The following is a 16,487-nucleotide window of genomic DNA, read 5'->3' as shown; positions in this document are numbered from 1 at the left end:
TAAAAGAGTACATACCACAGACTAGCGAAGGGCATGCTTTCCTCTCTATTTCAGTGTATGCATTTCAAATAATTTTAGTACAAAAATGTTGAAAATTTAATTAATTTAAAAAAATAAGTTAAAATAAACTTTCATTTGAACCCACAATATAAGCAGATAAAAATAAGCATTGCCAAAATAATTAAAACTTGCCAAAGGGAAGTAAGGCAGAGCAATTCTTAAAAATTGAACAAAATTGTATGTGTACTCAGTTTTATGGTGGCAGCCATTTTCGATATATGCAATACTGAATTAAAGTAAGAGAAACGCTTGCATAAGGCCAAAGGTGCAAAGACTTGCAGTTTTGAAAGCAAATGCCGTAAAGGCCACTCAAATTAGACTCACTGTACTGTAAATCTTTCTCCTCAAATGCGGAGATTCAAGCATGCAGTTCTGAGATCAGGACTGGAGTTAATTTCCTTTCAAATTATTTTTAACAACAGAAAACATTTACGGAACTTCTTTGGCAAACGTTTTTAGGTTTGACACAAACATCTATAAACATCTTGACTCAAAATCTTCCTCAAAGAAGGTGAATTAACACCATTAAAATACTATTTTTTTCAGCACTTGTTGAAATCAAAGGCTTGTTATCAACTGTATTTAAATATATTAACACTTAAAAACCTTCACAGATGCTAATGGTCTGTCAGTGTAAAGTATGTTTAACGATCTGACCATTGCCTTCTAAGTACATGACCAGTATTGATTCAATTTCATTGTAAAATAAGCAAGCTGGCAAGATACAAGGTCGATTCTGATCTGTTTACAAAGGCTAAGCAAATACTCGTTTAAAAATTTAGAGATGGTGTGTTACTGTATAGTTGCACAGTGCTTATGTCTACTGAATACACAAATCCAAACTTTATGGAACAAGACCATCACAGATCTTTAAATCTCATAACTGGGCCACAGCCACAGCTCCCAGCAAAGATCTAGTAGTCTGTCTCACAAAAGTAGCCAATAAGGCCTAAATCTCAAGCTGTGCTTCTTCACCATTCCTCAGGCCTTTGTTTTGTGGTATCGTAAGCTCTTATTACTTCAGACTGGGAAACTATTCCATTTTCATCTTGAGAGAAGGCGTAGCCATCTGCAGATATAAAACAAAATAGAAACCATTTAAGTTTTGATCACATTTTTTGGTTAAAGCTTTAATAAAAAAACTTAACAAAGGTCAACAGAGGGGAGTACAATTCTTTTCATCCATTACTAGGTATAAAATCTATACTGTTTCTTACATAATTTTGCAATTATAAAACATCAGGAAGAACTCTGCAGTATCTTAGGAATGAAAAGAAACTTATCAAGAGGCAAAGAATACGGTCTGCTGTATTTAGGATACTGTATCTTTATTACAAACAAATATAGTGAAAGGAAGAATTGTACTCCTATATTATTAATGGTTATTAATTTTGATTTGTCGATGAACACTTACGAAGCAAGTTTTGTTGCAGAGAGTCAGAGCGGTACAAGTTCACATGGTTCTTCTTGAAAACATTCTTCAGTAGTTGGGCTCTTTCAGTTAAGCTAGAAATAAAGTGGACAGTGTGAAAAATATACAGTATCCCTTTATCTTTTGAGTGTGTTAAATGGGAATTAATTATTATATAAAAAGAATCCACTATCCTTTTTCTTTAATTGTGCCTAAGTTAGCTATTAAGAAGATGATTAACAGTGTGTGTGAGGGTAGATTATGAAGTCCAGATACAAGGTAATGTTTTTTCTTGTCACAGTATAGGCAAAACATCTTAAGCACTGTGTGCACTGACAAAACGGATGAATATTGTTGCACATGTGAGCGTGACTCCTTTAGAAACGTGCAGTGGAAAGGGAAGGCACTGGCTTCCTTGACTGCTCCCTTGGTAGCATAGCCTGATCAGTGTCAGTCTGATTACAGTCTTTCTTATGTAAGAAAGTCCTGTTAGCCCCTACTGACACAGCACCTCAAAGGAATGGGTAAAGAAGATAGAAAGTCACATCTGTGGCCATCAGCTCTGTGTACAAAAACATATGGCTTCCATGAAAAGTGTTCTAGCAAGGCGCGTTGCTCATGAAACTTTAGAAGGTGTTTTTCTGGAGACTATACCCAAATAATAAACTACTTTTACCACATGAGGTTGGTCACTTTGGCCCACCTCCTTCCTTCTCAGCAGTACTGAGTCTATCTAAGCCCAGCTAGGAAACAGAAGGAATATTAAACAGTTTTCACTCCGAAGCTCAAGCACCAGCTGAATGATGCAAACTGTAGTGAATGAAGCACTGAATGTGCCAAGTTTCCTTACCATACATCTTACATCACTAAATAAATAATGATGGACTAGCCATAGCTTAGAAAGCTTTTGAAATCTAACAATTTTTTAAGATGTGCAAGGACTATATTAAAAAACCTCACACAAATCCTTCAATTTCTTTCTCTAAATCTGATATCCACTGTGAATTAAGAGCTGTGTTTCAGAGAAATACCAATCTATCAAGTAAAAATTTCCAGTGCTGAAAAATCCAGCCCCTCCCCATATGAACTGGTCTAAAAATTAGTTCACTTATGAAAAAAAAAAAAGTATGTTTATTCTGAGTATATAGTGATTTGATTCCTACAGTTTTTCTGGATTATGCAAGTCGGCTCTCATGTAAGGATATGGGAAGTATAACAAATTTCACATACCTACATTACTGAGTTTTGATTAGTCAAATTACTTTGCCAATTAGCTCAACAGACGTAGTTCCCAGGCTACTGACCAGATTACATAGCGCAAGGAATGGAACTAGACTGCTTCCCTTACTAGATTAGCACTCAAACCATTAAATTAGAAATGCTCATTCTTTCTTCAGTGAGTGTGTATTTCTTATATAGGAAGTTGAACTATTGTCTTAAACTGAAGAAACTAATGGCCTGTCTCCCCTTTCTGTTCCTCTCCAGTCTGGTGGATAAAGCATGTACCAGGCTAAGTTGGGAGATGGAAATAAACCTACTATTTCCAAACCCATAGAAGAATGCTAACTGCAAAATCTACAGGGTAATGGAACAGCCAGGAGAAACTGCTTCTGTGGCCATACTTTGAATGAAAAGATGGAATGAGACTTTCTTGTAAAAAACGAATAACGTAGCAATTCCAGGAAAGCAGCCGGCATCTGCTGACTTAAGCAAGAATTGAGAGGTTGGAGTACTGAGACACACCTTACTCTCAGTGTTTTCACAAGCTAGCTCTTTGGAGACTTTTTTGTTTGTTCATTTTTTTTTAAACATTTTTTTCCATCCTAATTGCTCCACTAGTCTGTGTAGGAGCCTTGGTTTTCACTTCAGAGCTACAAACTGTTAAAGTGACAAGATCAATAGAAATTTAAGGACAGAGGTTTAAACCACAAGAATGCACAGAGCAAAAAAATAAATATCTTCATGTAAGATGGAAGGTCGAAGAGGTGAAAGACCATGTGAGTACTCAGATACAGTCATCAGTTCTACTGCCTTTCCAATACAGCTAAGAAACCCTTCTTAATATGACTTGAATTTCTATGAAGTTTTTGGTTTTGACAGGTGTTATTTTCTAATAAAAAACTATTTGATTAGAAATGTAGCAGGCCTATTCTAGTATTTTTTGTACCACTGCGATACTCTGCTTGTATTCCAGAATGAAATGTTCATATTGCTTCAAGTCTAAGCACTGAAAATACTGCCTTTTTTACAAGAACATGAAGTATGCACGTTTCTTAGTTAATGTATAATGACGTTTCCAATACACAGATCTGATTGTTGGTACAGAAAGTATAAATAAAGTAGGAAATACATTTGAGAAAACTGCTTGCAGCTCTTCAGGTACTAACATTCAGATACTGTCTGATTACACTATCTAGCCAGTAGTAGAATCTTGACCTATAACCTATAGAAGTTGAGTCTCTTATTTTCTGTTGTAATATTTTTACTTTTCTCACTATTTTACAGTTACTTAATCAAACAGTGATCAACTCAGGTGCTTAAGAATACATAGCAAGTTTTTTAAAAAATAACTCTTTGTTCTTGCATTAAAAGCACTATAACTCATGAATAAAAGTGTCTCACATATGTACTTAAAACAGATGTAGAGGATGTTCCTTACCAATTTAACTATTTTCTCTGCACTGGTAACTAGTTAATTGAGACTTCTGCAGTTTAGGAGACTCAACAATATTTACAATAGTTCAGTCAAATTTCTGAAGACGCAAGTAAGTATGTTAATCAGACCATCTCTTTAACAAAGAATGCTTTCTCCATGAAGAGTGAAGTTTTGCCTCTATTACCTGAACTAAGATATAATTTAAAAAAAAGGAGGAAATAAATCCTTAAGAGATACTAAGACGTTTAACATCCACTGATTTCCATGTTTAGATGGATCCTTGTATACTTCAAAGAACACAGGTGTAGAAATAACTTTGTGGAGAAGAAAGACATTCTGACAGGTAACTGAACCCCCTTCGTGAAGCCCTCCTAACTACTTAATTGTAGGACAAAAAGATAATTATAAAACTAGTGTCGAAAACACTGATTTCCTCTTACCTAAATAAGAAGTGATTTGGAAAACGTTCTGAAGATGAAGGAAGAGCATACTGCCTAAACAACTGAAGTAAAAGTAGTTGAATTTGGGAATACAAGAGAAGTCTTAAAATTGCAACTATGGAATGCTAAAAAGGTGCATTACCTTACTTTCTACTACAACCATGAAATGTGCCCCTTTTAGCACTGTCTAGTAATAACGTCTGCCTATTTTTGTAAATCATTCTTTCACAACTTTTGCTCCTTGCAAAAAAACATATAAAATAGATCTCTTCTGGTTCAAAGCTCAGCACACTGATAAACGAACTGGTTAATCTGGAAGAAGATCTTGCCCTGAAACTGCCTAAATAAGCACTGCCACTGGAGAGAGGCATACATAACAATCAATTCAGACCACATAGAATCACAGAATTACCTAGATTGGAAAAGACCTTTAAGATTATTAAGTACATTCATTAACCTAACACTGACAAGTCCTTGGCTAAACTGTATCTAAGTCTACCCGACTCCTAAATACCTCCAGGGAAGGGGACTCCACCTTTAAAGGTAAGAGAGCTTACTCTTGCACACATGAGTTAGGTCATGCAGTGATGTAGAAATCGTCATCAATTAGGGGATTTTGCAGTACTTCCAGTACAAAGCAGCTGCCACAAAGACAACATATAGAGCCTGATAGGAGACATGATACAGGTATGTGCTTCTACGTAGGCCACCACACTAGACTAGGTGGGTCATCCCACAGGTGGTGGGATGAGCTTCCAGGCCTCATGGTACCTCTCTTGGTATTTGTCTATGGTACCAGGGAAGATGAAGGGCACTAGAGACAAAACTCTGTGCAAGTAATTTCTTGGAAAAGAAAGGCAAAGTAGGAACAAACACGAGCTGGATATTCGATCCAGCAGAAACACTGGTCATACCTTGGTATCCAATGTAATTTGGTCTCAACCTGGTAAATTCCAGTAAGCTGAAACCCACAGAACTGGATGAGGGATACAGTAAGACTGAAGGAAAAAATGAACTTAAGTATCTTTATGAACAAAAGGTGTTTCTGAAAATTGAACCTAAAATGAGTGGCTGTTTTTTTCTGGTCTCTTTCCATGCATACCTTGGTAGGAAAAAGGCCTTATTGGCTAAGCCCTTTGCCAGGAAGATACTTAAAAAGAGCAGTCCAGAAGCAAGAACAGGAAAATTAAGTATCAACAGTTTTGGCTTTTTTTCAGACTTCATAAAACTCAGGAAAATGAAGATAAGAAAACTCGAGCTCAGCTAAATGGCACTAATGAACTGAAGAGGGAGAAGAAGGGGTCTTTGTCATCTCACAGTCCTGTTCAGCAAGCGCTTGTTGTGAGCTCAGCTAGCATTAAAAAGTCTTGAGTATTTTAGCGAGTGCACACCTTTATGCTGAGTTTGCACACAGAAATTGTCTAATTGTTCAGTTTTACTTTCCCCCTGACCTGCCTGACCCATGGACAATGCAACGAGGGAACTCTTGTGGAGTCTTAACCTATATGAGGTAAGATACAATTCTGTGAAATTTGTTTGCTCTGAACTGGCATTAGATGCAATGCTAGCTTGTTTTATTCAATTTCAGCAAAACCTGGATAGATTTTGCTGTTTTCCACGATGCTACCAAGTATGTTTAAACTATTTATTTTATTTTATTGTGCTTAGGCTCAATTTATAACTATACTAGTGAATGATGCAGGTTTCAACTCACTTTGTATTAACTGTTAACACAGTTAAAGGTGACAGAATTAAAATCATACTTCAGGTTTGTTCTATACATAATAACTAGAACCATAAGAGTCAGCTCCAAAGAAATACATCAGTTAAAGCCATTATTAAAACCTACATCTTAGCATACGAAAAAACATATAGGCTTAGTAGACCTGAAACATCTTTACAGATGCCTTTTGTTTGTATTGATTTTGAAAAATAACATTTTGTCTTTGATACATGTATAAGGCTGAAAATATTTACTTTTTTTTTAAAGACAATGATCTACAGATTTTTGTAATACCTCTTGCCATGAACAACTGCTCCAGGATCCTCAGACTTTGCTTCCAACTCCTGAACTTCATCTACGAGTGTCTTAAAAGTAGCTCTCTTTACTCTGTAAGTAATACAATATACCACCAGATTTACTCTTCTTGAAAGTAAAAGAACTGATTTAATACTTATATAAACATGTAATTTACAAATTCATTTTCCCAGATGACTTAAAATTAAGCTCGAGAAATAGAAATATTATAAAGCAAGTCTAAATACTATATTTTATCAGCTGTTCTTGTAAATTGTAAACAACAAATATTTATAAAAATACATTACAATTATTGAAACATTTAAAATACTAATAACACTTGTAATAAAGTTTGTCAAAAACAAGGTAAAAAATAGTTTTATATAATCAAAAGAGCTGATCTTCATTGGCTTTTCTTATATTAGTAATTAAAACACACATTTAAAAGTCCCATAAACCTTGGCATTTCTGTACTCACACTTTGTATACTACATCAAAAAGTAAAGCTGTCATAGGAATACATAGAAGTCCCATCCAAAACACTCCAGAGCTGAACATCATAGCTGCCTGGAGAGAAAGAAGCACAAAATGTGACGCTGTTATGACAAGATGAGGAAAAAACCCTTAAAAATATCAACTACTTGGTTGAAGGTATCAAAAGCAAATTTAAATGAACCATTCTAGACTCTCTAATGTGAAATAAAACTTTAACACCTTTCTAAAACCCCCTGAGTTGCTATAGAAATCCAGTAGACAGTAAGCACTAATTCATGTTAAGGAGCTGTAGGAATATCACCCTGCTTAGCACTGAGAGAGGGGCACAATCTACCCCTCCACAACTCTGCTGATTGTAGACATTTCCATTAAAATTGGGTTTATGAAAAGATATACTCCTCCTCGTGCACTATCTTTGTCAATACATTATGAGCACAATTTCTTATTTGCAATCAACCTTAACAGGATATAATGGTTCCTTCCCCTTGATATGGATATTCAACGCTGTTAAAATAATTTCACAATGTAACTTGGATCAAAATTACCTCCAAAAGAACTCACTGTACCACAGTTCCCACACTGCCACAGACTCCTGTTCAACAAACTGCTTAAAAAGACCAATTAAAGAAACAACTATCGACGTGATTATGGAAGTATGCAACATATGAATGAAGGTCTTGCACATTAACACATGCTGAAGTATTTGCAAACAAGATCACTGATTTTAGTTATGTGTTTGGTTTTTTATACACCACTTCATATTAATACACAAGAATTTCTTCTGTTCATAATTCAGCTTGGTCTACACACATACTGAAAACTAAAACACTAAAAAAGCCCAGACAGACATCATAATATATGGACATTAGAGATAAAAATCCCAAACCCTTCAATCTACCATGGTAATTCATGCTCAAGTATCTCTATAAATAATATTATGGATGCAAGGAGTATGATAAATATTTAATGAAGCATATTACTGAAAGATTGTTTTGCAGTCAGTATGAAAAATACCATTGTAATGTAATTAGATTGCACGGAGAGTGAAAGTAACATTGCTACACATCGATACCATTTCAAATACTTTGCTTGATTACTTGGGGTCTAATTCCTTTCAAAGGTTAGACCTCAGTACGTAACTAAAATAAACAAGCTAAAATTTTACTAATATTAATTATCAGGCATGCAGATAGCTTGCAGTAGCTAAAGTCTAATTTCTGAATGCATATACATGAACATTTTAGAAGTATACTTATGTGTAGAAACAAAAGTTAATTATTTTCAGAAAAGAAATTTCATTCTTATATACGTAAAAAGTTCTATTTACCTTGTTTTTGTATCCAAATTCCTACTGACACTGATTCTTTGGAAAACAGTAAAATGCTGAACTGAAATTTGATAAACTCTCCACAACTATAGTAGAAGATATAGATATTGCCCTGAGATTCTAGTGATTATTTCTGCAAACAGCTGTCACCAAAGGTGTGAACACCGAGCAGCTGACAGGTGCAAAATAAAATGATTCACATTTTCAATGAAGAAAAAAATAAAGATCTTATATCAGAAAGTGGAGAAAACATACTAGCACAGTCACTTTATAAGCAAAATATGACTTTTTGACATACTTGACAAAATACTCATTTCCTCAAACAACAGCTAATAGGAAACTTCTATCACAACTACATTTTATAAGACTTTAAATACCAATTAGACAATTAAGTAGCAATTAGAGAGACAAAGTTTCCTAAAAAATAAGAAAAAGCTTAAAAAATACAACTTGTAGTATTTACGACACTTACTTCCTATTATTAACAACATTTTTTAATTTATAAGAACCTAGCAAAAATCTGTCCTTGCCTTAGCCACCCTGTATTAAATGTTTGCTGGTGAAACAGCAAAAGTGATAATGTAGGTCTTAGGATGTTAATTCTGACCATTGTAATGCTAACTATGAATGAAGGAACAACTGGCGCCTACTATTCAGTCCATCCAGCCTTTGGCTTTACAAATGAACAACATGAATTGAGGGAAAAAAAAAAAGTTTTTCTGCGTCATATTTGAAAGCCTGTCAGATTTTTTTTTTCTTTTACAGAGTTAATCCAAACCTAAAAGATTTAAAGCCGACATTCGCATTAAAGACAGAAGGCCTCTTTGTATTTTTTGGACGAAGAGGGAAAAAAATAAAATCCCACAGAGGTATTTCCTTCCTTTCTGTACAAGAAAGCTCCCCCCTCACTCTGTAGAAAACATTTTTGTCTCTAACTTTTCACATCTCTCTACACATAGGCAGGTCATCTGGGAAATGGCAAACCAATCCTTTTCAGACAATGGCACTAACAGGAGCAGCCTGTTCTGAGGACGGACTCTGGCTGCCTCTGTTCGTGGTTTACAAATTGTTCCTAATGTGAGAGATTTGTGGTCTATGCCAAGTTTTTCCCCCTTTAGGCCTTGTGAAACCAAATGGAATCTGCCACAAAAGTGGCTCCCAGGGGAATTCAGAAGTAATCCAAAATGAGAACTGGGAAGCCTAGTTTATTGTAGGACTTACAAATCCTGCAGGGAGGATAAATAATTTGTCGACTCTAGAGCTCATGGTCAATATTAGGAGTTTATAAAATGAATTAACATTTCTCAGTAAGTAAATTGCACAGATTTTTATAAAGTTCGTATTTTTTAAAAATGAAAATATGCTGAGAATTACTCCCTTTCATGTCTTAGTGGCAGACTAGAAATCCTGGCTACAACACTTTTTTAATGCACTGATGAAGATGTATTGTTAGGAAATTACATGCCAAAATGAACGGAGAACATTCCCTTTTTCTTTGCTATAAAGAAAATATTCTGTGTTTTGCACAAACGGCTAGCTCAGATTTTAAAAAGCCTTCTAAAAGTAGAGACAGAAGGATGCACATAACAGTAAAATTCTTGCAGCAGAGAACTTTGTGAAAACCATTTTCAGTTTATCTATTTCAGATATCATCTAAGTATGTGTCCTCTCACAATCTACAGAACTACTGAAATAATACCTCCTCAACGCCATCAAACCAGCTGTAGTTTCTCCTCTCAACAACCTAGAGACAACTTCACTGGTTTTAGTTATCAGCATGTGTTTGCCTTCATACACGCGGAGGTACTTACTGTTGTATTATTAGACCAGATCTGCACTTAACTCTCAGTGAAGTTCCAACAAGTGAGTTCTGGTAACGCGTCTAGTCTTTCTTTGCTATTTAGTTTAAAAAGCATCTCATAGTCCTTCCATTTTATGCAAATACAAACCAAAGCCCTACTGTTATACAATAAACAGTAGGAGGTGCAGGCACAGAAGAAGTACCAGGCAGTCAGGAAGCTGTGGATACCTGCAGGCAGAATTTATAAATTCTTACTGGAACAAATCTCCTATGTGATGAGAAAAATGAGTAAGGATAGAGTAAGAAACATGCCTTTACTTTTTCCCTAACTCCTCTTATTTTCTTCAGCTAAGGATACTACTAGTCCATTGCAAGATCATCAATTTCCTCACTGCAGGCGAGTATGACGGATGGACTGTAACCCATGGAGGGATTATTACAATCATGGTCTTAATTACATAAACACAAATAATACTACAAATAATAAATAAATCTATACAAAAGCTCGCAAATACAGACATGCACTGTAAGTCCTAAAGCTTCAAGAAGTACCTCTGTGCTGACACAGAGAATTAACAGAGACTTCTACAGATGTGTTCAGTCCCTTATTTGAGTGAGTATTTTAATATTTTAAGTATTTCAGCAGAAAACATTACCCTGAAAGTTGCAAAATACAGGCAACCTTAAACCTGGCTTTTGGGTGGTATTCATTGGGGTGAATGTTGTAGTAGTTAACACTTGGACAAACAGGTATTTTAAAACATGGATGTGGTAAGGGTCTAACTGTGAGAGGTAGTTCAGGTTTGTGAATCCTCAGATTAGCACTTATCTCTAAGCACAGTAAGGCATTTGAGCCCAGGAATGGATGAAATGGGGGACTGCACCTTATCTATATGTTCCTGTGACTAGTTTAGAGTGGTTGCTCATTTTTATTTTGTGAATTAAGTTCACAAGCATTTCATTACTTTTTTGCATTTTGTGAAAGCCTGGATTACCTCAATAGATATTTCAAAAAAGCCCCAAACAAATTAGCAATAAATCCTGGTGCCTGGAATAGCTCTTATGAAATTACTAGTTTCTATCTTCGTTGACTTTAGACAGAAAGAGCAATGGAAGTGCTTTCAAAGATAAAAAGCAGGAAAAACAGGCACCACAATAAATATTAATACCTGGAAATTTCCTTAGAACAACTGGAGAGGAGAATGACACACAAACAAAAAAAGCTTCCCCATGAATTAGGAAGAGAAGGTTCTCTTAGCAACAAGGCTGCACTACAGCTTAAATTAACAGATCTAAAAAATAAACTTCTGAAAATTAAATTTCACTGGATATGAAATTACATGAGCTAGAAAATCTTGTCAAGGTGAGATTTATCACACTACTTTTAACTGTATTTGTAATCAGAGAACATTAGTTATTCTGTATGAGAAGGTTAGACTGGTCTCTTTTGCCTCAGAGTAAAAGATTCACAGATCTGTAAAAGGCAAGATGGAAAATTCTTGGAGGGGAGTGAAAATATGTTTAAGTGTGGGAAAATGCCCATAGGGGCCTTTTGCTGAGAATGGACTTGCAAAAGTTTTGGACTATGAAGGAAGGCCCTAGCTTTTGTTTAACTATTTCAATGTACTTGAAATTGTATTTCAAACATACTCTTGTCATGGATTAGGGCTGGGCTGGGCACTAAACACGGACAGACATTCTCTAACCCCCTCTCCTCCACCCAAACAGGAAGGAAAAGGGCATGAGGCAGAGAGACTTACGGGTTAGGAAATAAAAACTAGAAGAGTTTTAATGAAACAATAATGGAAATAACAGTGAAACAGTAAAAATAAGGAACTGTACACAACTATATATAAGCCCGATATCAAACCAGACTCCCCTCTGATAGCAACCCCCACTGATGCTGCAGAGCAGGCGGGAGCTGATCTAGTCCCAGGCGGGAGCTGGATACAGGGAGCTGGATTCCGGAACTCAGGATCCGGATCAAAAGCAGGAGGTCGCACAGAGCCCTCCCTGAACACCGGCCATTGCAGAAAGAGGCAAGAAACTCTCGTGATCACTCAATTTACATTGAATATGACGCATATGGAACGGAATACTCCTGTTGGTCATTTGTCCTGTCTATCACCCCCCGGAGTGCAACCTTCTACCTCCTTGTGACCCCTCTCACTACCCAGCACCCCCAGCGTGGCACACAAGAGCCAGCAGAGACCTTGGTCACTACAGGAGCAAGTATCAGCAAGAGCCTTTCTGCATCCCAGTCCCAGGCAGTAACTGTAAACATCAGGTGTTATCACTGCCAGTAGCAGGCACTGTGTGCAAAAACCTGCTGCTAACTTCAGAAAGTGCAGCCTTTTAGAAAAGACTAAACTAGAAAGTAAAAACCACTGAACAGAATTGGGGTTTTTAGCTAAAACCAGGACAAGCAGTGAAGCAGGGAAAAAAACATATTACTGGCTAACTCAGCATAACTACCCCAGATATCACCCACAGAAGCTAAGTTCTCCAAGTTTTGTGATAACGAAGTGAGAATGAACAGTCTTCAATATTTGTTTACCATGGAAGGTTCAAGGTAATTTTTAGAAATGTAGATTGTCATTTGACTTATCTGCCAGGTTCTCTTAAAAGCATGGCACACTAATTCTCATTTCATTAAAGAACTTAAAGAGAATAATTATTTTTCAAATTTTAGGAGCATTATTTATAACTCTTCTTGCTTATATTGAGGAAAAGTACCATAGCAATCTTCTTAAATACACAACCATTTAAATTTTTTTATTATGCTGTATGCTGCAAAAGTTGTTTTAATAAGGGCCATGCGGATGATGAAGAGCCTGGAGCATCTCTCATATGAGAGGAAAAGCTGAGAGAGTTGGGACTATCTAGCCTATAGAAGAGAAGGCTCAGGGGGATCTTATCAATAGACAGAGATTTCAGTAGTGCCCTGTGATAGGACAAGCGGCAATGAGCACAAACTGATATTCAGGAGGTTCCCTATAAATATTAGGAAATGCTTTCTTACTGTGCAGGTGTCCAGAGAGGCTGTGGAATCTCCATTCCCGGCAATATTCAAAATCCATTTGGACATGGTCCTGGGCATCTTGCTCTAGGTACCAGGGGTGTTGGATCAGATGAGCTCCAGAGGTCCACTCCAACTATTCTATGACTGCATACTAGCCTGAATACTGGCTTTGCTCCCCATTAGAATAAAACAAATTCCCCTTTTCAGATCGGACTTTAGACAAACAGCTCTCCAGAGAAAGTATGTTCATTAGAAATTGAAATATCTGGGCATTTTTTAAAAGTTGCTGTTTTATTTTCTTGTGGTTTTTTGTTTGTTTGTTTGGTTTGTTTTTTTAATGTGTGTATAAAAAAAAAACAGTAAGAGGATTAAAGGATGTATATCTAGTATTTTAACAAGCACAATTCCATAAAACCAGGTTATGTGGAATAATACCGAGGGAAGAAATACTGAAGAAGCCGATACTGTTAATACATTCTAATACATTAGTATATTCTACTACATTTTTTCCTACATAGTGCAGCTAAATCATCCAGTAAGGAATATTATTGTTTATCACAAAGATTCTGCAAACCTCAATCAAATGATCTAATATTCGGTAAAATACATGCTTGTCCCTTAACTTCAATTTCCGTTTGTTGTTTTATAGATCCCCTGGGTTACACAGAGCAGAAACAGATGGCGCTCAGGAGAACTTTACAGTGTATTATCTACAGTATCACAATAAATTAAAAAGTTCCGTGAATACTGAACTTTTGCTTTTAATCTCAATGTCATACATCTTATTCCAGTAAGTGTTACAATTTTAAGCTAATTTATTAATCAGGTAGGTCTATAAAAAAAGACCTAACAACTCAGAGCACACAACAGTAACAAACTCTAAAGAGTCAGGAGTTGTACCAGTATGAAATATACAACAGTTTTCTTTCCCAATTTGGTTTTCAACTCAAATAACAACCACATATATTTAAGAAAGAGATAATCATACAATTTTTTTTTTAAATAATCTGCTTTCTTAAAGTGGTATTCAAAAGAAAGGCAGTCTTTTTAATTTTAAGGATGGAGATATTAATGGAAAGGTTCATAGAATAGAATTATAGAATCATTAAGGTTGGAAAAGACCTCCAAGATGATCAAGTCAAACCGTCAATGCAACACTACTATGACCACTAAACCACGTCCAGAAATGCCACATCTAAACATTTTAACATCTCCAGGGAAAGCGACTCTACCACTTCCCTGGGCAGTCTCTTCCAACGATTCACCACTCTTTCAGTAAAGAAATTTCTTTAGACATTTTTTGCAAACAATTTGTAAACATTTTGGTTTAAACTGAGAAAATACTGTAATTTGTTTCAAAAATAGTGAAAAGTATACTTAATCTTTTCGTTAATATTACACATAAAAGTATCAACTTTAGTTATATCAATGTAGTAGAGAAAGAGATTCATGCAACTGATGTACTCAGGTCTGCAATGAGAACGTCCTTCTAGTTGGTAGTGGCACCTTTTTTGAAATTAAATAGAACTTGTTTCATGTAATGGATCAAAACAGCTGTCCTGTGCTACAATCCACTTCTCCATAATGGTATTAAATCTAACCACAAAATGCCTACAAAAATGCATCAAGTTTTCTCCAGAAGAAGTCATGTTTTGCTATTACTACCAAAACACTCCTAATAGAAAAGGTATTTTAACACTTTGCTATAAGCAGATAAAACTTGAATTCCTGTATTCTAGGATCTGTGTCTGAGACTAGAAGACTATAGTTCCAAATTCTTAGAATAAACTCAAGATGAAATTTTTTTTGACAAATGAGTCTAAAATACAAATAAAAGGAATATGAAGGTCGATAATAACTTCAGGTTAATTAATGATAAAAGACATGAGTCTTGTTTCAGACTACTAAAAGATTCATAACTTAAAGTTGATCTGCTACAGGACCTGAACTAGCCATGGTTACTGTAAAATTAACTACTGCGGTTATCACCCCCTTTTTACTACATATCCTTCAATTTTACAGTCAATTTTTCCATTTTTTTCTCCTTCATAAATCCCATTGCTTCTCTCACATTTGTCTTCCATTTTTCCTTCTAGGCAATGTCTGCAGAAAGACAACGATGAACTGACAGTTTACTTCTGAAAATCATCAGTTAGGGAAAATAAATGAAGTTTTCTTCACCAGCGACTTTTCCTTTTTTAAAAAAAAAAACCCCAAACCAAAACCCCCAACTGTTTTAAGGATGACAAAATCTAACTGGTTTATTGTTTGAATACTGATCCTAAGGTTTTGTCAGAATTTTAGTAAAGAAACATGTTTCAGCTGCTATCACCCAGATGCCTGTTACCAATCTCTAAAAGACATCAGGAAAAGACTATAACATGGAAAGCCCCCTAATTCTCATACTGCCAAGGAATAATACCATCCAGTCAGGATGAGCTGGTCCACTGTGGGAGTAGCAATCTTTAAAAACCAGAAAAAAAAAATGGTCTGGATGCCAAAACCAGCCTCAGCATTCTAGATCAAGAAGGCATTTGGAATCAAAGGGGTCCTTGTTTGGCTTTTTTGGGAGAACTTGGAGCAGAAGAGAGATAGAAAAATATACTTGATTGTAGAATTAGAAACATGCCAAAGAAGGGGGAGTAATGGCCTAGACAATGAACAAAACTGCTGGCACACTGTCAGAAAGTCATCTTCACTGTATTTTCTTCTACAGCACAGCACTCTACAATCTTTCCTTCTGTACTGCTAACATATAGCAACACATACATAAAAGACAACTTTAATTATCTTCTCTACTACTGGAATGATATGCAAAATGATGGAAAAAAAATTGGTGTAAAAAGTATGGGAAACTTGCAAAAATATATCATATACTTGTTTCTTTTTCTCAGTAAGTTAGTACATAATGCTTTGATTCTAAAAGATGAACACAAAACAACAGATCTTTTGATTTAACTTAGGTTGGAGCACAGAAGCTAGCAGGCCAAAGTGTTTTTGCAGCATAAACAGGCTCTTTTCTGTTACAACTCTATTTTTTTTTTCTTAGGGTACAATCCTGTAGTCTTCTCTATTTAAACATATTTATCAGATCTGTATAGGTATTTTGTGAGAATAGATGAAAAGTACGAGTTTCAAAACATTTAGATGAAACCTTTCCTCTGCATCAAACGAATGAGTTTTCCATCAGCTCCACATGCTTTTTCTCTGCCCTTCAAGAGCATTAGTATTTCTTGGAATAGAACCAGTAATAAGCAG

General features: G+C 35.7%; 1 protein-coding gene across 1 annotated transcript in view; it reads right to left on the bottom strand.

Moving 5' to 3' along the window:
• Window positions 1-534: 534 nt before the first annotated feature.
• The window catches only part of ATP8A1 (ATPase, aminophospholipid transporter (APLT), class I, type 8A, member 1), a 61,385-nt gene continuing 45,432 nt past the window's right edge, over window positions 535-16,487 (bottom strand). The window contains exons 19-22 of the mRNA XM_009866180.1: window positions 7,063-7,151; window positions 6,585-6,677; window positions 1,475-1,566; window positions 535-1,129 (exon numbers count right to left, since the gene is read on the bottom strand). Coding sequence (XP_009864482.1) covers window positions 1,032-1,129; window positions 1,475-1,566; window positions 6,585-6,677; window positions 7,063-7,151 — 372 coding nt within the window. The 3' untranslated portion in view covers window positions 535-1,031. The remainder of the gene's footprint in view (window positions 1,130-1,474; window positions 1,567-6,584; window positions 6,678-7,062; window positions 7,152-16,487) is intronic.

The sequence above is a fragment of the Apaloderma vittatum genome, unplaced genomic scaffold (assembly GCF_000703405.1).
Source record: "Apaloderma vittatum isolate BGI_N311 unplaced genomic scaffold, ASM70340v1 scaffold5913, whole genome shotgun sequence".
Classification (NCBI taxonomy): Eukaryota; Metazoa; Chordata; class Aves; order Trogoniformes; family Trogonidae; genus Apaloderma; species Apaloderma vittatum.
Note: the sequence above shows the minus strand (reverse complement) of the source record. Positions and strands in the feature narration are given on the sequence as shown.